Source organism: Branchiostoma lanceolatum, chromosome 4, assembly GCF_035083965.1.
Source record: "Branchiostoma lanceolatum isolate klBraLanc5 chromosome 4, klBraLanc5.hap2, whole genome shotgun sequence".
NCBI classification, from domain to species: domain Eukaryota; kingdom Metazoa; phylum Chordata; class Leptocardii; order Amphioxiformes; family Branchiostomatidae; genus Branchiostoma; species Branchiostoma lanceolatum.
In genome coordinates, this window is record NC_089725.1 from 323,499 (window position 1) to 350,468 (window position 26,970).

A 26,970-nucleotide genomic window follows, 5' to 3' on the forward strand; every position below is an offset into this window, starting at 1 on the left:
ATCTTACAGCAGCTTGGAGATTTCTTGAACATGTCAATGTACAAGAGGGAATCAATAGCACACGAAAAATTAACGACACCTCACACAAAAGTTAGCTGTTTTGTGACGTGGTCCATGTAGACTGAGTTGGTTCTGACACTGATAGTTCTCTGACTAAACATCTTGCGATGAATGTGACCAGAACAAAAGTTGAAATCAACGCTTCTGACAAGACATTTGGTACACTGTTTTGTTCCTTTTATTCTACAGTGACAAGTTAGTTACAATCCTAAGTACTTGACCTCTACATTGTCACCATATATTAACTCTAGCCTAGCACTACTCGTACTTACATGTACACAGATAATTGTGTGGGAAGGAAGACACAGATACTGTTCTATTCTCCCAGAATTACACAGAATCCAGTAGACTTGGGTTCAAAGATCTTGGGTTCAAAGATGACTATTTGTTGTTTCAGGTAGCATTTCATTGTGGAGGGATATCTGCTGCAACTGAGAAAGCCAGCAAAACCTATCACAGCTTTTTCAATGTTAAGCAATAGGAGCCACAAGGCAAGCTTGGAGTTGACCATTGTTCATTTTTTCTGACCAATGTAACTCACTACCCCAAAATAGCTACCTATACAGCCAGTGGCTTTTCTGTTGAAGTATGTCCTTGGATATACTTTTGACTGTGTCTAGTAATATTGCATTGTCTGTCATGCAAAGCTGTGTACTCAGCACAGATAGACAAATTTCCAGCCAGTGTCCAAATCTGTCCGTCAATCTGTACTAGTTAAATGTGGTTAATGACCACATATCTTTGAGGACAGCCATATATACTTGGGACTCACACGGAACAATGTATTTACAATGTTGTACAATACCCAAGTTCAGTCTTAGAAAATAAAAATTACCACGGAGCCGTTCAGAATCAAAGATAAAAAAATTGAGAGCAGTACATTTTGCATGATGGAAGTCCCATCTTCACTGTACAGTTAGTGCATCCAACACTTGGTACAAAAAACGCATTTCTTTGTGGAAGTTATACAGATCTCATCACATTGCAGCAACATTACATTAACAGCAGGCGTGCCATACGGGTATGTATTGGCTGCACTGCTTGTCATATTTACAACTTGGAGCTGGACCGGCCATCTTTTTTTCACCTTATTTCACACTTAGTCTAGATTATGATGACGTTATCCAAATTAATGACCCGATATATACCACAATGTAATCTACATACAGCATTCAAGTGCAAATAACTTAGATCTGTTCCACACGAAACCTAGAGAGCTTCGAGGTGTTGAAAAGGGTTTTTGGTCAATAAAGATTGTTGTGAAACTTTTACAATTTCATGCATAGGCTAAAATAATTTCTAAAGGTAATACCAGTGTGGAGAGAATACTTACATTGTTGTAGAATCAAAAATTTGAATTTCGTGTGAAACAGGCAAAAAAAGATTAATTCTACACTGTACAAAGGTTTGAAAACCCAATGTACAACATTATGTATTTCAATGTTTCCCAATATTTTTTTCTGACCATGTTAACCCCTAGTGACTGATTGCAATACAAATGCCTGTTTGCTGTACATTAAATTCTAACAGGAAGCCAAGAATTAAGATGGAATGGCATCTGAAGATGAAAAAAGTGTGCCAATGAATGATGCTTAATGGCAGTTGGTTCTCATAAACATATTTCTCGCAAAATGGAGTTACTGTGATGCTAATATCAGGTGGATCCACCCCTGAGGTATGACAAAAAATAGCAGAATGCTAAAGGAAAAACAATGTGGTCTGGCAAGACAAGGCAAGGGACTTTCCCTTTTCCCTCCAATGTTCACTATCATAACCTGAAAGGCCCAATTCTAACTAATGAGAAAATAAGGAAGTACAATCATGTACAATATTGTTGGTGCAAGCCATTTGATGGGGAGTCACTGGAATGATACAAATTGTCCTAGAAACCTGTTAACGCCATCTTATTTAGTAATAAATAAAGTCAGCACTGGCCTGCTGTCCTATCATATCATGTGGTACAAGATGTGTAACAAGAAAAACAAAAAGATGGCAGTGACATAAAAGGAGCCCAAAAAGTTCAGAGACTTGAATTTGATCGGTCATATCTCAGTTATTACTTTATCAATTCCATATCATGGAAAGCTTATTTAGTACCATTTGCAATGATGTTCCATTTTGTTCTGATCATAGTACATACATGCAGTAGGTCGCGAAAAAAGTGTCAAAATTTGCATTGATCATAATTGTCAGACTGTTGTTTATCAATGATTAGCATTATCTGTTATCATTCTATCTGAACGTAGGATCATGACAAACATGGTATCATTGTTAAGAGTGATAAATAAGCTTTCCAGTGATATATAATTCTACTCACTCTCTCACATAATTATACTATATAATTGATAATATGATAAGTTATACAGAGATATGATTGGTCAAACTTAAGTTTCGGAACTTTTTCAGCTGAGTGTTTAGTTGAAGTGACATACGCAGCATGGTTGGGACACAGCAAAAGAAATACTATCATCGATGTTACAATGTAGGTAGCACAGAATCTTTGTCAATGACTTGAATGTAGACATAACCACATGTACAATACAAAAGCAATTCATGAGTGAATCTTTGAGCGAAAACATATCACTCCAGTATAAGAATAAAGTGGGTATCTCATAGGACTAAGAAATTGTGCAAAGTTTTCCCTTGCAGTTACACTAGCGTGCAATACACGTGTAAAATATGTGACCTTGTCAAACAAAATGGCTGCGCCCTGAATGTCATTATTAGTTTCAGCTCCTGATCTGATACAAGATAACTTTATTGGAAATCGCCGTGTTGGCACCGAATTTAAAAACAATGTAAAAATTAGTGATTAAAGATTCATAAAAAAGAGATTTGCAGTGATCGCACCGTTTTACACCATGTTGTGCTCATTTTAGAAATTTAACAAAATCAGCAATTTTAGGCAACGAACAAGCACTAATAAGCACAGGTTTGGGCCACTTTGCAAATACCTTTCGCAGTTTGTCAGTCCAGTGAGATACCCGCTTAACCAGTTTGCAGCATTCCATGAGACTGAACCTTGTTGTTAAAGGGGGAATGTGCCTAATCTGTGGACATGGCAAGACAGCATTGACATATCTGTCACTGAGGTAGCAAGCTGGCATGCCAAATACATAATGTACATAAAATATACCATAAAAACACATTCGCTGGGACTGAGTTTACAATTAATCAAAGACAATGCCAGTATGTTGTGACTTCCACACACTAGTGTTCTGTCATGGTAATATGGTATGGCCCCTATTTCAGAGCCACTGCCATTTAGCACATGGTCTAGGCATATTCTGTGTGTTTCAAGGTGTTCAGAATATATAATTTACTACAGTGTTCAAAAAAAAGTATCAAAATAATGTTCAGGGAATTAATAAATACAATAATCATTTGTCAGTTAATTCATTAAATTATTGATTCATTGGTAAAAATTGAAATTTTTCCTTCTCTGTGCAACTGAACAATACTGTTGAAACATTGGGCATTTAAAAATGAGAAAATTGTGGGAAACAAGGACAACAGATATTTGCATCAAAATCTGACGCAACTATTTTGAATCTGTAAAGTCTGCTTGTCTTTGCTATGACCCTGATATTCCCTCTGGCACTACAACTTTACAACAGCCATCTTCAGAACTCTTGTACCATCCAGAAAGGATTTAAACAGAACTGTAATCTTTAGTGTAGACTGTTGCAGTGCCAGTGTGGACAGCAAGGTTTGGTTTTGCTCTCATCTGTTACGGCTGCAACGGTAACATGATATTTTACAGAAAGGAGGCGTTGGCAGCTGTTCCAGTAGCCGACTACTTTACCATCCTACCCACATGGATGTCTTGTTAGCCCTTGAAAGTCCTTTTTAAAGTCGGAACTTCCACAACACTGAAGGGCAACGTTATAGTAGTGCTTGGGTGGCATGTCTGTCTCCTCCTAACAGGACTGGTGTAACAGTGAACACAACCTGCCTCTAGGGTGGACTTTTTAACTTGGTAATTGATCCTAACTACACTACCCGGGGTAATCCAACTTTCCTACCTACAGGGATATAACTACGTCCCGATATCATTCTGGAATATGAGCTTAATGAAGCCTTGCTCTCCTGTTAGTTGTGTAGCGCAGAAGGGACAGGCTGCATGGAATGCATGGACTCCGTGAGGCAGGGGTACCTGCGCCCAGTAGCGAGCCGTCTGCTCCGAGCACACGTGCCCGCAGGGACAGAACGCGTGAGTCGGCGGACCACAGTCCACATAGAACGCCGGCTCGTTCCCCATGTACAGGGGGACATACGGCCCGACCGTGCGACACATGGGACACTCTCGGTCCCCGTTTTCGTTCTCCTTCTGTCCCCATAAGTGATGGCCGTGTACGTGTCCACAGTTGAGATAGACATAGGGCTGTCTCTCTTTCTCCTCCTGAAAGGAAGACAATAGCTTGTGGTCAAGTCTGATATTTAGTGCTCCTTTCAACCCATTATTCTACATTTATACTCTTTGCTGCTCATATCACAACGGGTGAGGCTGTGCCTAAGGGACAGGTTTTAGATTCTACCATCAATACGATAAACCATCATAACCGCTTTCAACCCAATGTAATATTCAACTTCAACTGAATATATTCAACTAAAACACTACCTGACACAGGTGGAAATTCTGATTGTACTTTGTATTCATGAACATTTTCACACTTAAAGAAGTCATACTTATAAGATGTGTAGATTCTCCAGAAGAGATAAGAAGATGTTCTGATACTTACAGTCACCTTGGTGGTCCTACTGCGTGTGGGGAAGGCCAGGGTGTTGAGGCCGACAGGACACTGGGGTCGGGCTGCGTTGATCTCTTTCCGTAGCTCTTCAATATGTTTATGGGTCTGCGAGGAGAAAATACAGTACACATTAACGCCATGCATACCACTTTTAGGGGGATTATGGTAGCAGCCACGCAGTGGAGCTCCTGGTTCCAAACAGTTGGCAACGAGGAGACCCCAGTTCCATCCTGAGAAGGACATCTTGGTTGGGGCTGCACCCGTCTTTCGGATTGGGGACGTAAAATGGAGGTTCCGTTTTTGTACCGTGCCTCAAGCACATTAAAGAGGAAGGGCTAGCAACCCCTCCCTTTGAAAATAAACCCTGCTACTGAAACAGCAAAGAAACTTGCTGCCCTACCTGTACGTGCCACTACGCAATACAAGGGTCTGAACTAATAAATACTACTTTTTAATTCACACTATTGCCAAACAAACAATTGCCATAATATTCTTGATATAAACCATAACTAATCATGCAAGACTTAGTGTAATGCTTCATACAAATCCAGATGGAGGATCCTTTGGCAGTTTCATACATAGTTGGGAGGTAAATAGGAATCTATTGTATGGCAGAAAGGCCAAAATGAAGGGAGGAGGATTTGGGGATTGATTCAAAATGTTCCTAATTGCTATCTCCTGAGATTTCAAAATAGAAAGCCAACTAGTGAGCCATGACACTATTGCGTGGGATTACATGTACATAAGCAAGCTGAAAGCTTCCGTCAGTATTCTACATATGGGTCAACTGAGGATTTGTCATACCACACAAAGATAAGGAAGATTCTTGGAAACAGGGATCCTTTCACAATCATAAACTGTATTTAAGAATATCAAAAATTTAGTTCCTGTATTACTGTTAGTGTTATAACCACATACTCTACTATAATGAGGCAGCGAAAATAGATGGGTAAGATGAAAATAGTTGAGATAAGTAACCCAGTTACATCTGCAAATGAATGAAAAAAAAAAAGAACTAACATCCAGTTCTGAAATGTTGGCAAAATTATAAGCCTAGGTCAAAGGAAGCAAAATGTTTGATTCTTAATTAATTTTGATCAAAATATTATGAACTTGCAAGCTAGCATGGCTGCCAAGATTGTACTGGAGACGTCTGGACGGCTGTTCAATTGTGACCTTAAAATCAAGTCAACCTGAATCCAGAGCTCTTAACATCTCAAGACATTCATATCCTGACATACATGTATACATGTAGCTTCCTCTCCTGCTTAGCTCCAGGGTACAAGTACATATATCTTATCCGACCCCAATGCTACGCTTTTCAGTTAAGATGGATTACAAACAGTAACTATGTCTTAATGCCACTGTATTTCACTACATGGAAACATCTACATCTTTTGTACCAGTATTGTCTACATTTAATATCTTTGAATTGATTCTAAAGACATGTGGTTAATTCTGCTTAGCCTAGTGCCTTGTAGTTGCTAAAAGGTTGAAGTTCCTATTCCTGTTTTAGACTGGTTCAAATCTCAGAAACGTGTTATTTACAAGAACATGAAACAAGTGCGCATTTCAAAAAGAATCCTACACTTGCCTTTGACCTTTAGGTCACAAGAAGCTGTTAATTTTCAGGGACTCAGTACACATGTACATGTACTTTACAAGGAATGATGGGGTAATGAACTCTGTGATATACAAATACTGTAAATGCCTTTAGGCTCACGGTCATTTAATTTCGCATTGATGAGAAAATGTGTGTTCGCGGTAGTTTTCGGGGTAGTTTTTTTAAAGTTTGCGGTCCTACTGGCACATACATGTACATGTACTGTATTGTATATGACAATGGGAACATAGGTGGTATCAAGTACATGTAGTGAAATGCCATGGCGAAATATGAGACCATGAGTTAACAGTACTCTCACAGCACACTGGTAAGTAACTAAGCCTAACCTAATTAGAAAGATACAAAATAAAGTAACAAATGACATGTCTGAAATATTGTCTGTCAGCGACACAGTGCTATCAGTGGACAGGTACATCAAATAAATTGCAGGTACATGATTGTACCTTTATGCACACTGCCTCCTAAGGCATGTTGGCCTTACATTACCTTGTTGAAGTGAACCGAAGGCTTAGCAGGCAATGTTGGCTGACGTGACAAGACTGTCAAGTGCATTTGGGCCTCAAACATTTCTGCATATCCACAGAGACCTAATATTACACAATGTAATATCAGAAGCTGTTGTGAGCTAGATCATCTAGTTTGTTCCATGTAATTAAATAGGAATCTTTCTTATCCCAGTGGGGGGGGGGGGTGTAAGGATGACTCAAGTTCCTCATCTCCATATCAAAATCTACATGTTCCTCAACATCTTGGTGATATGTTAGCTTATTGCAGCAAACCAGTAAATGTTGCCCCTGGGCAACATGAGACATCTTTGGCGAAGATTCCATCGAACATGAAACATTGTGAACAGGCTGTAAACAGATGCTATAGTAGCATCCTCCAGACAGATAGCGGATATTAGCCGTGGTCCACGTCTTAAGATTTATTCTTGCAGCAGTTTAAGAGAGAGAGAATTTGATGCCGCCCTAGGGCTGTTCCAGTGCAGTGAGTCTGCAGTCGTGCAGGGTTCACTCCAGGACAAGTCCTGATTGTAGATCCGATAGCGACAGAGCCGACGTGCCCAAGCAGCTATGTTGAATACTGCACATCCATACATCCATCAACTTCAACTTCTATACACTGTGGATAATTATGTACTGTCTGCAAAACAGTTTCAATGACAACCCTGCATAGAAGCTCTGGCCTTATCCTCGAAAATACTGTCGTTTTTATTCCTAAAGTGTGTAACATGATTGAACGTCTAGGTTTATATACACGACAAATAAATACAAGCTCTGGTATAAAATGATGTATGCAAGTACAGTGACAAATGTATATTCAGATGCACGCATGGTATGTAAAATAATGTAAGCTTGGATACTTCATTTACTGATCAGTAAGTAGCTAGTCTACCTGGAGTCACTTAAAATCATCACTTTCATAATAATCATATTATATATCATACACTAATGGAGATCTGAATAAAACAAACAAACAAACAAACATATTTAATTGCAATATTGCTACTGTCAAAAGCAGGCAAAAACACCATTCTGAAGAAGGCAGATGCTCCAGATTTATAGTTAACCCTAACTGACCAGACCCTCCACTTGCTTGTAAGATATAAAAGGCTTTTATATAATTATTGATTGCAAAATATGAATAGCAAATTATTGATGCTGCAAATAGTACAGTGACTTTCATACAGTCATCTGCAAACTACAGAATAGATTAAATGTTAAAATGTGACTTCTGAAGACACTGGGGATGTCTTACCGGAGTTTTCTGCAGCCCAGCCGAGGAACGCCAGAGAAGTGTCGCCCCGCATAAGTCGATCAGGGTGCCGTCGTGGAGAACGTTGGACTCGTCGTCGATCAGCTTGCCCCTCTGCGGGTTCGGCCGCGTTTCTCGGAGCGAGTAGATCCCGCCGCACACAGACACCTCCCTCCAGACCCCAGCTTTGCACTCCTGGCCGAAGCCCCCCGTGGGGTGCATGATCAGCACCCCGTTGGTCGTCAGCCCGTCCATGGAGCTATCTGGTCTCTTCCATTTAGTAGCTCTTTCCTGGAAACAAAAGTCTCATGAGTACTGCTGTCCCTTGACTGCTTTAAATACTCTCATACTCTAATTCCTTTACTGAGGGATGATGCTGATTGGTTATCTACTAATTAAAGGATACACTGACTCACATACATGCATGAGTTATACTTGATCACATCAAGTCTCATTAGCTGTTGGAAAATGTCAGGAAGGCCGAACCCTATCCCTTTGTGTTTCAAACAGGTTCAGTTATAAGACATGGATAACTTGACTCCAGTTGGACTCAGTCAAAATGAAATTAGTTTTGCAAAAAGCAATCATACCAGACTAGGACTTGACAATCTTTCTTAGCTTAGAGCTTAGAAAAATTGTACTTTTATGAAGAAAACAAAATTCTTTTCTACAAAGGAAGCAGAAAGATAAGTGCAAAGATAGGTAATCATTCATACCCCACTCAACCTTTAACTTACTTCTTAAAACTATAGGTGCAGGGTTATAACGATTGATGAGTAATAAATAAACATGAAATTTCAGGGTTCAAATGTAGTTTATTCTTTTACAAAAGACGGCATGTCGAGATTCATTTACAAAATAGTTATACAAATGAGATCAAACCAAAATTGTTCTTAATTTCTACACTAAAGCCAACTAAGTGAATATACTGGCCTATATATTGATCTTTTTTTTTTAAAAACAGAAAAGCATGAAATTTGGAAAGCGTATGAATCATTTTGTTGTTAACTATAATCATTATAGTAGACTAACTAAAGTAGTAGACTTACTTAGAATTACTTAGATTTACTTTGAGCTAACAAAAAAGCATCATGCTTTGTCCTCAGACTGACTCACCCCAAGGAAGATGTTGTTGGAGGAATCAAAGCCTGCAGCGTAGATTCTTGCTGTATGTGTTGGGTTCCTTTCTACCACGATGCGACATGCGAATCTAGAAATGGTGCTCTGTTGTACTTTACAGTCCTCGGCAGTCTTGTTGCCCGGCAACGTGTCTATCACTACAAAGTCTATAGGTGGCTCTGTTGATCGGCCAATCTGAGGAGGAAACACAAATCAAAACGGGTGACATCAGTAATGTCTTCCACCATTTCATTGGTCAGTAGCTAAAACTTGGCCTTAGACATTGATTTGCATTAATATTTATATTAAACGCAGTTTACCACATGATTCACCATCTAGAATGTGTGTGAAACATGACAATGATATATAATGCAAATTCTTGCCTGAAGGATAATTGCACATGACCAGAAAAAGACAATCATCTGACTGTCTTTAATCTATATGTAAGTGCTAACTCTAAATCTTCACTCATTACATTACTTAGGTTTGACTTCTTTTATAATTATAGAAAGGAACACGGGACCCCCAAACTACTGTAATTCACTTTATCTTCACGATAGCAAAATTTCAGTGTAACTTGACGGTAACGGATGTGTGAAGGAATCCTATTAATAATTACAACTGTTACAGGTTTTTCATGGACAGGTGATGATAAGTTCACAGTACAGAGGTGACCATGAAAACAGTAAACACAAAGTTACAGTGAAAGAAACAAGAATGATAGTATTTGGAACCAGGTGAAGCTCACCTGGAACATATCCGTATCCTCGTCTCGTACATACTCCACCACCACCGTCTGGTTCCGAGATAATGTGTAGGACACACTGTGATGGGACTTATCTGCTACAATCTGGAAAAAAAAGGGATAAAAATTCATTGTACAGTTCCTAAATACTTGCTACCTATAACATACATTTATACAAAGTATTGACATTCGTACTCTTATGACAAAATATTATTATTCATTTGGTATAAATTCTAAGAGTGCTACATGATGTAAACAAAGCATCTTCTTCCAAATGACATATTAAAACTCATTATCATTAACAGATTGAATATACATGTATAATTAAAGGACATACATTGCCAATTAGATTGTATAAATAGGCAATAATGCAACAAATCTTTCTTCACCCTTAACGTCATTAATATGCTAGTATTATAGTAACCTTTGTATCACAGTATTGTGTTAGCTACATGTACCTCGACCAATTATGAATATGAAGGCATAATACATGTATATGAAGAGTGGAACAAGGAAAGGTTTTCTTTTTCTATCTACCATAACAATGGCCTTTGCTTTAATTATTGTATCACTGTACACTCTCACTGACACCGTGGACTGAAGCTTCTGTTGACCTTTGTTTATCATCAAGCTATAAACCATTCTGTTACGAACACAGTCCACAACTACAAACATTTACGTAAGATAATTCAGCAGATAAAATGGCTGATCACCTAAAATACTGTTATCACTACAATTCCATATTTGGTTGTTGTCAGCATGCTGTATGCGTTAGTGTGTGTCTGTTACATTTGATGATTCTGACATGAAATTTAGAAACCTGACCTACATGTGAGACAACATAAAGTTAGTTTACATTGGCATTTAGAGAACTAACATGACCTTCACCCATGGACTGCTTTGCGGTTATGTGCATAACACCACGATCATGGCTCATATGAAACAAGCCTGATCCTGCCCCCTCATAACCAATGATCTTGATACGGCCATTTCTTGGTTTTCCCAGGGGATATTTCTGACTATTTTAAGCACGGTATGATCACACTACCACAAAGCCAGTACAAAAGGTAGGAGATGGGTGATGATGTCACAATTGACAAGTAAGTTCAAGAATGAAACAGCAATGAAAAAAAGTTACGATCCCTAGTACATATTTTTGCCAGCTGTGTTTTTAACTGTATGGACAGTAATCTGTAAAAGTTTTGAGACATTTTCTATGTGATCTTATGTGGCACAGACAGGCCCATGTCATGTTTACCTTCTGGAGTAAACATTTTCAGATACCATTGGTGGAAAACATCAACATACAATGTAGACCTGTTACTGTCTGGTCTTTGTATTATTTGCATTGTGCATTATCTCAGCTTTCCAAAAATGTATAGTTTTACCTGTCTAGCATAAAGCAATACATTAGTCCAAAAACAGCATATGGAGGTCCTTGTGGCTAATTTTGACATGTTATTGTTACCTTCAGTTCCTGAACGAGGATGTAATTTCATCCAGTGACAGAAAGGTTCGGGCCCTTCAAATTTTATCAGCAATCAAGTAGCTATAGGTAGCGTTAGAATGTCTCACGGAATGTGGTACCTAACACAGTCCAGGTCTGTTAATTCTTGTTAACACCGAAACTCAGGTTGACCAAACGAAGCCAAGAGAGGAAGTAATCTTTGACAGAGTTTGTTTAACAACTAGGTGCAATTGTTGGCATTTGGTAAATGGTGGATAACCCAAGAGTAAATAAACACATGTAGACTTGCAAGTGACTTGAAAGGCCGCCTACAGCCTTGGTTAGATCTCTGGGTGACGTTGAGAGTAAAGTTGCAGGCAAAGGTCATACTTGAAGGACACTTAGGGCCAGTTGAAAGGTTCAATGTTGCCACAGAGGGACCTACAGTGACTATAGTCTAACCAAATATGGTGTAGTGTATCACTAGTGCCTTCAAAGGACCCACTAATGAGATAAGTGAGACACATTGTTGTAACTACATTTTTTTATACAGTAAATGTTAACATTTTCCCATTTGGTTTAATGTTCGCAGCTTGAAACCACCACAAAATTCTTGTTCTGTCATTTACCCGTCTACCCCATTGTTTCATCCGTGAAATTAAAACCACCATGATCACTTCATTTTCCCCCTACCACAGTACCAGCAAATTTAATCCACACAAACTTACAGGCATCTACAGTATACTATACATAAAACAAAAACATAGCTCAAATGCCAACACTTCATATCATGATTGGAAGGTACACTACACCATATACAAGTAAATGTATGAGAACTGAAAATCTCATACTGATACCAGCATATCTAAAGATGAGCACAAAGTCAAGTTCTATTGGCATTAAGTCAAAGGGTTACAATAAGAGGGGAATGTCAAGACACACGATAAGTAGGACCAGATATGATCGTTTTCTACCTTTTGACTTCTTTGACTTTTAATTATTCTATTTTCAAACATAAACATTACTGATACATTTCTATTTCACATGAACAGACAATATGAGGACTACAAAAAACCTGTCCCCCCAAATGGGCTGGGTTACATCATGCAATGCAACATCATGAAATATTCATAACTGAATGAAATCTGTGCAACACTACCCTCATGAATGGACTAGGTAAGTATTACGTAAGGTGTAGGTACCTTAGATGCCTGTGGTGTTTTGGTAATGTGATGGGTGGATGGCTTGACCCCGTTGGCTGCTGCTCGTTTGAATAATGTGAAGCGCGTCTTGCGACGGCCCTTCTCTCCATACGGAAGTGACCCATTGTACCTGAAACATTCATTCACAAGTCAACATACACATAACCCAGCTGAAGTCAACAAGGTCATACACATACACACCTAATTCATTAGCTCAGAAGTCTACATACAGTATGTATACAACTAGAGTTCCACGACCTCATACCTTCGCCAAATGATTTTAACCTTTATGACTGACATATTAGGAGTGTTTCTCATCAATCATAAATCATACCAGTTGATTGTCTTAAAATATAACATGTCCAAAGTATGAGCTTATCAAATTTATCATCAATAATGCAAAGGAGGCCCTTATTAGCATAATTTGATTCAACGATGTTCACATTCACATAACGTCCCGATGCCACAAGAAAGGATTAAATGTATGAAATTGCCGTCTTTTGCCAGTGTGGAATTATAGAAGTTACTCATTAAGTATGCAAATAAGGCCCACATTTGCATATTTTCTATCTATCAACAGTCCTCTCTTCCTCAGTAACAATTTGAATTGTCATATCATGGAACAAAGCGGATTTTTAAAGTTGCCTCATTAATTATGCAAATTAGAATCTGATTCGCATAATTATCGTCCAATCATACTTAGCATCACAAAAACTACCCACATACCAAAAATCATGACCAACCATCAAGGCCATCATGTTATAGTATTTTTGAATTAATTATGCAAATGAGGTCTTCATTTGCATAGTTCATATCAATTAATATTTCTCTCTTCCTCAGTTACATATGTCACATGTTTCAGAGTCCTATCATGGAATTTGGCGGATGTATAAACTTTCCTAATTAATTATGCAAATTAGATACTGATTTGCATAAGACGTGTCTAATCATGTACATCATCACTCAAGCTATCTACCTACCAAAAATCATTACCATCCATCAAGCCCTTCTTGAGTTATTCCCTTTCAAAGTCAGACGCAAAACCTGCTCCTGCAGTTCCAAAAAAGCCGCTAGGGGGCCCAAACCCACACCACTTACTCTCTGTCCAAAGATCTATCTACCACTCAAAAATAAGTTCCATAGCATGTCCAGAACACCAGGTATCAAAACAGGAAGTTCCGCTGCAGTACCGTAAGAAGCCGCTAGGGGGCCCAAAATCTCATCGTTTTTAGGTCTCATCAAAACCTACCAACATACCAAATACTAAGACAATCCATCAAGGCATTCTCGAGTTATCCTGTGACACTACAAACAGACAAACAGACAAACGCTACCCTCTGCATAACCTTCTCGGCGAAGGTAATAATAACGTACAGCATGAATGCACAGATCCATATGGAAGGACCTACCCCAGTACTACAAGTTCTCCGTATTTGAGCTGCGCCTTCTCAGGTGATGATGGTACCTCTCCGTTCTCCTCTGTGCTCATGTGCTGGGCCTCTGTCTTCAGTTTCTTTGCTTCACAGCGTTCACTGTCACTTCTGCCAAGAAACAGAAAACGACTCTTCAATACATAATTGCATCAAGAAATGTAAAAGAGAGTAGATGTGATAGCGACTTGAACCAGTTAAGCTCACTGAAGAGCTTAACGTCCTGGTTTAAGGACTGCAACCCTTTCCAGTAGCGTACATGCGACGCAGCCGGGATTCAGACTTGTGTCTTCTTGGTCCAGAGGCATATGCATAGTCACTACGTACACTACCACTATTTGTTTGTTTCTTCGTGGTAGACTGCAAATGGCAACTGTTAACTCTTGTGGATAATACATCCTTCTGACCAAAATTCTATTGACCACATCATTCAGAGCATTAGAAAAAAACAAGCACGTCATAGAATATGAATTTATGACAGAACGAAACATAAAACTCGTCAGACATCACTTGCAAATTTGCACAACAGTTACTGATCATGAGCTACATCTCAAGTTTATGTGACAAATGTTGCACAGCAGCCATGCGTGGTGGACTCAGTAACAGTGCAAATCCAATAACATTAGTACCAAGGGAACAGGGCCCAATGAACCAGGGCATTAGTTACCATGGCAATGGCACTAGGGGTCAACAACCCTCACTACTAAATTGATCCTTTATATAGTGGACATGTTGGAGAGACTCAATCCTGGCTAAAGCCTACTTACATATCCAGAACAAGCTCACATTTGATTTGTTTCAAAATGGATACTAAGTAAACCTGAGTTAGTTCGTGTCCAGACAGCAATGATACATTATAATGGTTTTAGCAAACAATATAGTAACTTGATATTCATATCATATCATATGAGCTAACCGGGGCTTGAAGAACTGGGTGCAAAAATGTTGCGCACCCAAAATTAGAGCTGTGCACCTAATTTTTGATTGTGGATGCACTGGTGCACCAGTCCACTGTCCTAGATACGTTGTACATGTATGTGTGTAGGGTTACATAATTAAAGGTACTTTTGTATGTACTATATGCAGCATATTATTGACAGATTTTGAACTTAAAGTAAGCTATAAATTCAAGCTTTCAGACTCAAGCTCTGTAGATCAGAGAGGCAGTAATGTTTGCAATATTATTTTGTAAGTTGTGCAGACTGACATTCTACTGTATTGAGTGTATTCTATCATAATTTTTATGTTGTGCACCCAAGACGTTTTCTGTGCACCTAAATTTTTTAGCTTACAATGTAGGTGTACCAGTAGACCCACTCCCAACTTAAGTGAAGTTTGCGCCCTTCTAACGAACTGGGCAACAAACTGCGCATGCCCTCTCATTTTCTATTTGTGTGATCTAGCAATAGTATGATGCTAGTTGTCCATAACTGCAGAAACGTACAGAAATTTCTAATAAATAACATACATTAAAAAATCATATGTATGAGTAGCTGATGGCAACATGCTTAAGTAAAGAAGCGATAACGTTCAACATAAGACAAAAAATTAAACTGAATTCCTCTTGTTGATGGGCAATATTATGAATAACAAAGACTTTCAATACAAAATATCATTATATTTCCACACCATCAAATATATGCATAAATATCTAATAAGCAGGGGAAAAAAATCAAATCACTTATACTAAAAACAAAGTCAGTTCAAAATTAGTATAATGACCATATTATTTTTTAATGACTAATGTTCTACACCATAAACATTAGACATTACGTAAGATATGCGATTTTCTATATGAATAATTATGGATGTTTAGTAAGAGTTGAAGTGTAATCTTGATTTCTATCATTATCAGCTAAATCCTATCCACTGGCATGACTTTATTTAGTAGTCTGCGCCAACTCCGTGCGAATTGACCCAGACTGCCCTTGTATCGGCTTGTGATTCCGATCGCAGGTTGTGACGCGTCTGTGCACGGCTTGATGAGCAGACGGCAGAAACTAGCTACATGCCCACCCCTTGTACAGACTCATTCTGCCAATAAATGGGACCTTCTATCAAAAGCACACATCATGCTGCCCCCTAATTCAATTCAATCAGGTAGAGATGCTGCCAATGCCTGGCTTCATTTCAACTCTGAATAATTGATGTGCTTATGAATTATGGGTCTACACAACCTGCAAATGGTAATATGGGGCCAGCGGCACACCGATGCGAGGTCCCAGCCAGACGCGCCGTTCCTGGAAGTGCTAAACACCTTCCTGGAACCTCAAAATATTGGCAAATGGACTTGCTTGGCTGATATCTGGAAGTAGGACAAATGAAGACGTAGGGCTATTTTTAGGTGAAGACTGGTGGGAGAGTGTTGCTATGCATGGTAATGCTGCGATGGTTGTCGCCGCTACTGACATCCATACACCTTTTCACAAGCAAACAATGCACCGAAAAAAATAGGTCATGGGGCATCCAACAGAGAGCCTGTACATAATGTCTACTGCAAGAGGACTGGTGATAGTCCAAGATAGAATAAAGGAATCATTTCCTAACAAAGTAACGCAGCGGGTTTAACGTCCGAGCTTACATATCAATATGCACAAGGAAATCAATCAGATGTCCCACATCAGCTAACATAAGGTTACGCAGCGGTGGAACATGTCGACAGAAGAGAGGGGGAAAATGCCGGTACGAACATTTGTCTGGTGTGCATTTCTCCCCACCTCCTCTCCTCGTCCAGGTCTACGTGCCACAGGACCGTGCCGCTGTACTCCAGGGGCTCCCCCGGCCCCGAGTAGGGAATGGTGTCCTCATCTTCGCTGTGTTGCGTGGACGTCTCCTCCATTAGCACCCAGCACTGTTGTTGACCATGATACCACGCACCCTGCATGCATAATGAACATCAGGCTGCCTGATGGTTTATCCCTGACAGGAGGCCCAAAGTCCTCGGGGATTTGGCTAGACTCTAATTTTCGGCATCAGCTGCTTTGTTCTTGGGACACAGTCGATTTTTCCATTAGGGCCCCCACTGTAGCCTAGATATATAAGGTGATTACTGCTTGGCAAAATGAATTTGCCTAGGCATGCCCTACTGTTACGTTTATAAGCATGCAAGGCAAGATGTTGCCTATTTTGCAATTTCAATTCCCTCCTTCAGTTCATTTTTAAGCTTTCCAAGAGAGATGTGACCATCAAAATGAACAGGGTCAAATACATTGCGCAGGACTGGCATTGTTGGAATGCTCTACTCACATCAGCACTCAAAAACATAGAGAAGAGAATGTGTTATCCATGTTTGCTCAGTTGCAGGTGCGATTCTGATCCCCGCAGAGCTATAATGCAGTAAAGCAGCCAACCAGGAAGTGGAGAATCGTCCGTCATCATTCTTGAACCAACCAGGTCAACAAACGGAAGATCCATTTTGACTCGATAATCCGACGGCCGGCATAATTTGTAACAATGCTAGTAATGTTGGTGAATATGTGACAACCCCCGGTACATGCCACAAACATGCCGACTGCAAAAACAGTCAACAGTATATACTTTCCCGTGGATACTTCACAAGCCAATAGAAGCCATAATCCACCACAACAGACATGTATGAACTTCACATAACTCAATTTACCCAAAGTAATATAGGAGCCCTTGCCTCCCCAGGCAGTCCACCACAAAGGGCTCTTTCTAATTCATCAGGATAGAAATTCCAGTAAAACCACAGGAGATAGAGAAGACTCCTTTATATTTAGAACCCATCCATCATGGGGAGGACAGCACACACCACCTCAGCCTAAATGAACTGGGACTGGGAGTGTGAGATAGGCAGATTGGAGGTCCTGGGGATTCCAGTGAAACGTCCCCTGCAGTAACAAAACAAGCTGCTGGAGGGCCCAAATGCATGCCACTTCTTCTCTACCACAACCATATATAGCTTGTTCCTTAATGCTGATACATTCATTTATTGTATTTATTCATTGTAGATTGATAATTCCATGTTTGTATGTAAGATATTGTATATTTGAATGTATAGCATGGTGTTTGTAACTTGTAAAGGTGCGTAAGCACCTGTTTTGCCCTCCCCTTCACTTTTGTGAAAAATCCAAATAAACAAACCTAGAAGGTCTACTGCAGTACCATAACAAGCCACTAAGGGCCCAAAAATCTAATCATTTCAAGGTCTCTAACACCTACCAACATATTATGTATATACATGTAGACAAGAAGTATAAAGACAATCAATCCGGGCATTCTCGAGTTATCATGTTGACAGACACACACCCACGAATGCTGACGAAAACATAACCTTCTTGGTGAAGATAATAAAATCGACATACACTATGATACAGTCAAACCTGTCTATAGCGGTCACTCAAGCCAAGGGACAGGTAAAAACTGGCCGCTAAGGACAGGTGGCCGCTGTAGATACATTTAGTCACATACAGTGTACAGTACACACATAAACATTTCACAGGTAAGTTTTACTGTTCAATGGTTTTTTTTTTTTATGTTATGGGGTTGATAAGAGAAATACTGCAATGATTGTGTCTGCCAACCCCCAATCCTCAACGTCTTGCTTGAGCTTCATGTCTTGATCCTTCGTGAGTGATTCGCTGCAGGCACACGCACCACTGACGAGTTTTAACCATTATGAAACAAATCCTTTCACAACAACATGAAATGTTTGTTGGCAAGTTGCCACTTACTATTCATTTTTGACTGTTTTAAACATATAGTTTCCTTTGCTTTGTTTGTTGTTCTGTTCCCGCGTGGTTGTCTGTTACATTATGCCGATGTGATGCTCAGTATAAAAGTTTTTCGGCTTATCTCTATTTATGAAAATAACTATAGCCTACCTTTTATATCATGATATATAATGTCATAAAGATTTAATTTGAAGGTTTTAGTGATGTAATTACCCTCAGTGATACTTTGAAACAAAATAAATTTACCACATTTTACCTCCATAATAGTGGTGTCTTCCTATGACCCCATGACCCTTTTTGCAGGCTACTCTCGCCATGCTCACGGAAATAGGTTTGGGGCACATTTCTAAGATGAATGCCCGGGGAAAACGGAGATTAGGCCAGCATACAAACATTTCACGGACTAAGCGCATCAGATACAGGTACGGGGTGGTTTTTTAAAAGCTGCCGTAATCTTTGCCCAGTATAAATGCACAGAAACGGATCATGTAACGCAGCCATGTGAAAATCAAAGACTTCGCAGTCTATGGGCAGGTGGCCACGATGCAAAGGTAACCACTAAATACAGGTTTGACTTTGACTGTAGTACATGCCGTTACAATAATAATACATGCCCAGCGCATGGACCAGTGTAAAGTAGCTACAGGTAGACATTAGAGTATTCAGAGCACCTGCACAAAACCAGTTTTACCTGTACTAACCTGCATAATGATATGCAGTTAGTATTTCAATGCATCCTTACCAACCTATAGCTAGTCATTTTCTCCATAAGAAAACAAACTATTTTACATGCTGCCTACATACCTTTATCACCCTTACTTACAATAACTTGTAAACAATTATCTGATAGTGGTTTTATTCTATTTGCAGTTTTCACAGTGACCTCGCCAACGCAGAATCGTGACACTGCGAATCTACGGTTCCCTAGTAATAGTAGTATCAAAAAGTACTGTACTATAGAATTATTTCAACTGCGAACAGCAAAAGTCACTGTGAAAATAAATGAATTTACACCACGTATTTTCTCGATTAAAGTGCGCACCCCAATTAAAGTACGCACCCCTGATTTGGGGTCACTTCCAGACAAATTTGCAGAACTGAAACGTAAAGTGAAAAACCCCAAATAAAGTATGCACCCCTTCTCCACTGATCTTGAACAAAGTTTGAACAGGATAAATTCAAATTTATGGTGTTCCTCCTATTTTCGCCAGGTCATTTTTCTTATATCAAGGACTTCTACATAATGCCATTCCTTAGATTCATTTAAGATTCTCTTGTTTACTCTGCCAGCATCGTCTCTGCAAACTTGAGGATTGCCTACGACAAGTTACAAACTTTGCAAATTGGCAGGTATTGAGCCATGCATTGTTGCACCGCAGCTGGGTTTCTGGTTTGATTAAGCAAGGGTTTGAGGTGCTTTTCCAATTTGTCCGGGCAACAACCTCAAATAAAGTACGCACCCTGATTTTAGCAATGACTTGTGGTGCCTTTTGAATTTTGAAATGTTTAAAAAGTGTGCACTTTATTCGAGGCAATACGGTATACAGTAAAATAATATAATACAAATGCATACATCAAAAACATGCAGGACCCTTTAATTCTTGCGTGTGTAGAAGTGTGCCTCATTGCCGACTATTATTAAAATGCCTAATCATTTAAATCAGCTATTGATAATATAATCAGGCAATATCATAAGACTGTGAGAATCTTCTCATTCCACTTTATGTTACAAAGTGATTCAACTTTCAAGGGTGATTTTTTTTCAGAGTAAGTGACCATGAGTTACATGACAATCGTATAATATAACCTTACACCACAGACAAGCAATAGGTCAAAGCCTTGTTAGCTTTGGTCAACTCCCAACATAGACATGTAACAAGGCTATCAAAGGTTCTGACAAGCACTCATTTACACCAGGACCCAGCAACAAACATCACTCAAATATATCAGAGACAGGGGACAGTATAGACTTCAAGGCACCATAATGATTACTGGAGTATCACCTTTACCAAGTAATGGGTCAGTTATTCTTGATAAATCCCAAGGGATGGCAGAAATGAGGTCAGTTCACACTCAGCTGTGGGGTGAATAAGGTTGGCGAATCTTCTGATATTGAGCACCATCCACAGCTTTGAGTTATCTTCTTTACAAACTGAAACATGGTCAGCTTGGCACAGAGAAATAAAAATCTTTATCATAACTTGAAATAAAGACTTGTTTTCAATGGCAACAAAAATAAAAAGGTTCGAACTGTTTCGGTAAAATAAATCAATTAATTTGTGAACATAAACGCTCCGAAACGGTTCTGTTTTACTTTTATTCTGAACCTCCTCCCGAGGTAGTCTGCAACAGTTCAGAATAAAACGGTTTCGGGGGATTGTCATCGTGAACGCAAAACCGTCGTGAAACCGTTTTGCCTCGTTGTTTATGATGTCATACACCAGCTCATAGTTTGCACTCTTGGTTAATGCGGTAAATAGGATATTTTGGTCATGTTTTTAATCGTAAAATCTTGTTATGACCACCAACTCGAGTTCTAACTGGTCGACTGAGGAAACCTGGGAGTCCTGATATATATTCTGGGAAATCAGGAAGAGCCAGAGGAAACTTGATGGCGTATATCGGAACCAGGAGGTGTACGAAGAAATTTCCAAGGCCGCAAATGAACGCAGCTTGAACAGGACATGTACAGCAGTTCAGTGCCAATCGTGCAGGGAAAAGTGAAAGTTTTTAGCTGCCAATAGAATATTTTGGCCGCTTCTTTAATCGATAAGTCTTGTTACGCCGCCAACTCGAGGCTGTGCGGGACCACAACAGCTTTGCATAATATGCAAATTTGATGTAAACCGTTCTGAGCGTGGGTGGAAGGTTGCATCGTGAACGCAAAATGTAAACCATTTCAGATCAGATTGTAGCTTACAGAATCAAACCGTTTTGATTTTTGCATCATGAACAGGTCATCATTGATTTTACTTATTTTCAACATTTCACATGCGTAAAATGATAAATGTACTTACAACCAACTGCCTAGTGTTTACAAACATATCATTATCAGGGCACCGTGAGTGTGAAAATAATTTACATAAGAATTATATAAGTTCAAAATCAGTGTGTCCTTTTACGATCTTATTCATTGACAGCATGTTTCACTTCCTACATCTATCTAATAGATAGTGAGTCTGCACTATTATATCAGATTAAAAAACTAGAGTGGTTGCCACACTTCCTGTTTTACACAATTACAGTAGGGACTGGGACCAAAACATTCACTCAGAGATAATTACATTGTTTCAGTTTAGTGGTCTCTTCATGGCCATTTTGTCTGATTGGTCTACAAAAACAATAGCACATTTCAGACACAATGCAAAAGTACAACGAGTTACTACACAAATTACTGACTAATATTGTCTGTTGCAAAGAACAGTATTTTGACATCATTGGTGGGAGACATTTACACTGTACATTGCTTGGAGAATCAACTTTGTTGGGAAATCTGCACTCTGTCACATATCTAGTGACTGCTGTAAATCTGTAAACTCTTGTGGTGGTTTTCACCCTGACCTCTCCACTACAGGTTTGTGATACTGGGAATACTGCCTTTCAAATGTACATGTACATGTATTAGTTCTGTACCACAGAATTATGCAAAGTCTCCAATTTCTTCCTACTGTGAAATAAACCAACATGCTACATAGGAAACAAAGTAACAAGACATATACTTGCTTAGGTACTGTAACTGCCTTTAATCACATTCATGGGAATTCAATTTCACCGTAGGGAGAAAACAGAGTGTCCGTCATGGTCTTAAGGTCATATTTGAAACAATGGAGTAGGCGGGCAGAAGACTGAACAAGAATTTTCGCAGTGTTTTTACTTTTAGTTCGTGGTAAAGAGATCAACCCAAGAACACACTAACAATAGTAACATTAAACCACTGTGAAAATTTCAACATTTATAGTAATACTGCACAGGAGTGCAAAATGTGACTTCTTCATCATAATGATCTCAATTCATAATAATGATGTCACCAAGCTATTCAGTGATAAAAACAGGAACCATCTCTATGGAAATGCAATATCTTGGAACTGTCTCCAAGGAGATTCCGCCTTATGTCTTCCTGGCCTGAGGAAAGCAGGAAAGACTTGACAGTCAAGGTCAAGGGTCCGGGTACTAATGATCTTCCCAGGATGTCTGACCCTACCGAATACCCATTCCAACAGCTTGGGGCTATCATTGCCCTGGACGTAGGAAAGGCCGTATACTTGAAGCTATGTTGTTTATGTGTTCTTGGTCCTCTAACACTGCCCAAGGCAACTGTGGTCAGAGCTGAAATGTTTTGATAACCTGTCTGTGTTTCTCTGCGGGAACATTTTGCAGGACAGAACAGCTGCCCTCAGCTGCTTATGGGAGGGACAGTTCCCCCCACCTCCCCCAGCCTTCTGTCCTTTAATCAATCACAACTACTAGTATGGCTACACTGACTTGATTATGTGGGTGACATCCTCTGCGTGCATCAATTTTCATCTGTCCCAAAAACAAACGTTACTGACAATACTTTAAATCATACAAGAGCCAAAGACAAGGAAGCTGTAAAATGAGCCAAAACATGCTGTTATCATGCTTTTTTTTAAGTTAGAAAACAGACTTAAAAGACTAAAAATAGCAAAGTCTTCCAAAGTCAAACTCAAAGAAGAAGATGTGAAAGGACAAATATAAAGAATTTATTGTTTGGTATACCACAGTCTGTGTGTTCAGGCATTTGTTCAACCTTCTGGACGGCATATTCAAATAGATTTCGTATTGAAGGCAACTTTTTTGCTGACTTTTGTTTCATTTGCATGGTCGCATCAGTTTTGGGGTACCCACAGGATGTCATCCATATAATTAGATTAGTATGGCCTTACATTGTACCTCCCACAAAAATGGGCCAAGCAGAAGCTACAATTCCACCATCAATACATAACAGAAAACTCATTACCATATTCCATTCTACTGTATAGATGGCAAACATATTTATCATGGTAAAGCCAAGTGCCATATAGAATTCCTAATTGTATTTACACTATCATCAAGGTTTGTGGTAACAGTACTGTGTTACTAGTAAATGTCATGTGTGCGATGGGCAAATGTTTCTGTTTATCTCTGCATTTGTTTTGATTAAAGCCAATTCTTTCTTAGAGTTAGACAGTCTCCCCAAAGCTATCAAATAGAGATAATTGGATAAAACATTTAAAGTAAAGTAAGGAGGTTCTATCCTTGATGAAATATGTTATCTATATCCTGGGCTGGGTCCTGAACATTGATAAATGAACTCTCTGGTCAGAAATTTGGGTCAAATCTTGACCGATCACAAAAGACAAGACAGACTAAATTGGTAAATCATACACTAGCAGATTGGACAGCGGGTTCAGTATCTGTTGGTACACAACCATCAATTTTGTGCAAGTTCTTCAATAATTAATTATTTCTTAGATTCCAAGTTAGCTGACAAACAAAGCACAATCAAGAAAGAAATTAAAAATAATTTTTGTAGTTTTGGTCTGCATCTTCTCTTGCAAATAAACGTTATGGTATAACTCAAACTGTAATCTGTTTACACTTTAGATACACTGCAGATGTTGACATGTTCGAGTTGCTTTTAATTCTTGCAGTAACCTCTCCACTGCAAAATCATGACATCCTAAATATGCGTATCTATTGTACTTTTACTATTACTACTGTACTACTGAACTGTATCAACCATTTAAGCTAAAAATACAGGGCAAACATTCCCCTACTACCACCAACTTAAGTCCCGTAATTACCTTTCACCTGAAAGTACTTGCTTTTGGCATGACGAATGAAAATACTACAAAATATATAGTTTTCTTCTTCTTAAAGGTCCAAAGTAGACACTACTTCACGATTACTAGTTTTAGACGTGTCCGCATGGTGTAGAGGTCTGAACACTTGCCACTCGCCACATCTGGTTCAAATTCCGTAGCCAGTGGCCAGGGGGACACGAAAAGATATGCCTTGTCCTTTCGGAGGGGGGCGTAAAGCTGGCGGCCCCGTATCATGTAGGGGGAGCTTCAGGCGTCAGTCTCAAGCGTCACATCTCTGCATGTAAAAGAACCCAACACACTTGTCGAGAAGAGCAGGGTGCCCTGGTGTGCTTGGCCAAAAACGCGAGCCATTGCGAAACTGCATTGCACCCCTCTAGTTACAAGCATCATGCTTCACCTCAGTCATCTGTTCACTACTTACAACCTGATAGTGATGTTGTTGTTCTGAGAACACAGGATGTACCAGTAAACGTCCCAACTGGGGGGTCACGACTTCTTTTACTGTCATCCACAGAACATTCCGAACCTCCTACTTCATCACCAAAAGGACCGCAAGCTCATCCTTCCTCTAATAAAGTCTATTTGATGTAAACTATGTGTTACTTGAGAGTCCAGCATTCCTGCACACGATGAAAACCGAAACGTCGCCGTGTTTGTGTACTTACGTTGGCATCGCCTGCTGGACCTCTGACGGAACTGCTGATGGCTGGCTGCCCTCTCTACTCACAAAACCGTCGTCTGACGATCAGAAATATACCTATTCCCGCTCTTCACGTCAGGACTTCGACGACTTTACGTCATATTTGGAACATATAGAAGCCAAGGAAACATATCCTGACCAAAATGTCTTGAGAAATCCCTAAGAAACGCGATGAAACGATGGAAGAAGAGAGTGGAAACAAAGCGAAAATCGTCCGACTTGGATGTCTGCTTCGCTTCTTTCTACGAATCTCGCCAAATCTCGCTCGAAACTGAGATCACGTGACCGCTGGGGCGAGAGTTGTACTCTTCAAGCAGAGGTTAGGCTTGTTTTGGACGTCTTTTTAGGCTTTTTATATGTTGGGCTTTCCAATTTTTCTTTTTCTCCACCAGGCAGAAGAAAACCTGACAAAATAGAAATCCCGACAAAAGTCATAACAAGATGTCAAAAACAAGCCTAACCTCTGCTTGGAGAGTACGAGAGTTACTCAGTGATTCAGAGTGTGAGTCAGAGGGCAGGAAAGGTGTGACGTAATAATGTTACAGGTGAGAGTCCAGGTATGGCTAGTAAGGTCTGACTCACGGCACATTAGAACTTCAAAGACGAGTGAATCATTGTCTGAAACTATACTATTACCACAGAGACAGTTAGGGTCAACGACTATCTACCATATTTTTTTGCAAAATAAACTTATGGTTTGCTGTATTGGAAAAAAATTAGCAAGTAACAGCATTGAAGTCACCTTAACGAATATCTCTTCCGGGTTTTCGCATATGTGATTGGTTCCTGTCTTTTACCATTACATTCTCAATAATGGTACACAACACATGTATATATAATATCAACTATTCCAGTCTGTTAAGAAAGTCGCAACAGTGGGCCCAAACACGCATTGCTTTAAAGCCTAATTACTTTTCTAAGAATCAAAATATATCAAAAAGGAGGTGAGCTATGCGTTATCAGTTACAATACAGGAGGTAAAGTATTTTGGTTTTTCTTTTACAAATTCAGAGATATCAGAGAAAAATTGAGTTCCTATACATGCTAACCTGCGAATTTTAGACGGTGACTGCGCCAACATGATACTTGTTGCTCTACAACAATCACAATGTCCTTGTTGAATCATCGCACCCGGGATCCGATCTGGTATTTGAACCGTCCGCCTTCTCAGGACTCCGGTACATGTCAGGACTTGCCTACTGCGTCTGGGCAAATCATTATTAACCCTTGATATGAAACGATTGGAACCCCGTCTAAAAATAGAATCAGGAAATCGTCAGCATGTCCGACCCTGCAGCATGGGTATATGTCCGGACAGGAGTCACATGTTACACGTGCTGTAGTTTCATTTTCAGTGCCAGACTGCGCAATCACAATTAATAAAACGTATTGACATGGCATGCTAAATACAAATTACAATGAATGAATTTTTCATCTGTACATAAAACTCGTCAATTACTTCTTCCTTTTTTTGCGACAGAACTTGATCAGGAAATCCGATTCATGATTTGACCTGCTCAGCTGGTGGTTTGGTCCAAACAAAGGAATTGCGCAATGACGGTATTCATTGGATTCACTCAAGGACGTAAAATGAGTTGCACAACGTAAATTTACCGCT

The 26,970-nt window shown here is 39.5% G+C and overlaps 1 protein-coding gene across 3 annotated transcripts; it reads right to left on the minus strand.

Annotated features, from left to right (window-relative positions):
• Positions 1-215: 215 nt before the first annotated feature.
• On the minus strand, positions 216-26,579 carry LOC136432158 (E3 ubiquitin-protein ligase pellino homolog 2-like). 3 transcript variants are annotated; one of them, XM_066423176.1, is made up of 8 exons: positions 26,402-26,579; positions 14,113-14,244; positions 12,704-12,833; positions 10,058-10,159; positions 9,307-9,504; positions 8,194-8,481; positions 4,803-4,916; positions 216-4,462 (listed from the first exon to the last, which is right to left on the minus strand). In XM_066423176.1, the coding sequence occupies exons 1-8, from the start codon at positions 26,476-26,478 to the stop codon at positions 4,100-4,102; spliced, it is 1,404 nt and encodes a 467-aa protein (XP_066279273.1). In that variant the 5' UTR covers positions 26,479-26,579; the 3' UTR covers positions 216-4,099. The 3 variants fall into 3 exon arrangements, with proteins under 3 accessions (XP_066279273.1, XP_066279272.1, XP_066279271.1); XM_066423175.1 differs by lacking the exon at positions 26,402-26,579 and adding an exon at positions 25,318-25,617; XM_066423174.1 differs by lacking the exon at positions 26,402-26,579 and adding an exon at positions 16,824-17,026.
• Positions 26,580-26,970: the final 391 nt, after the last annotated feature.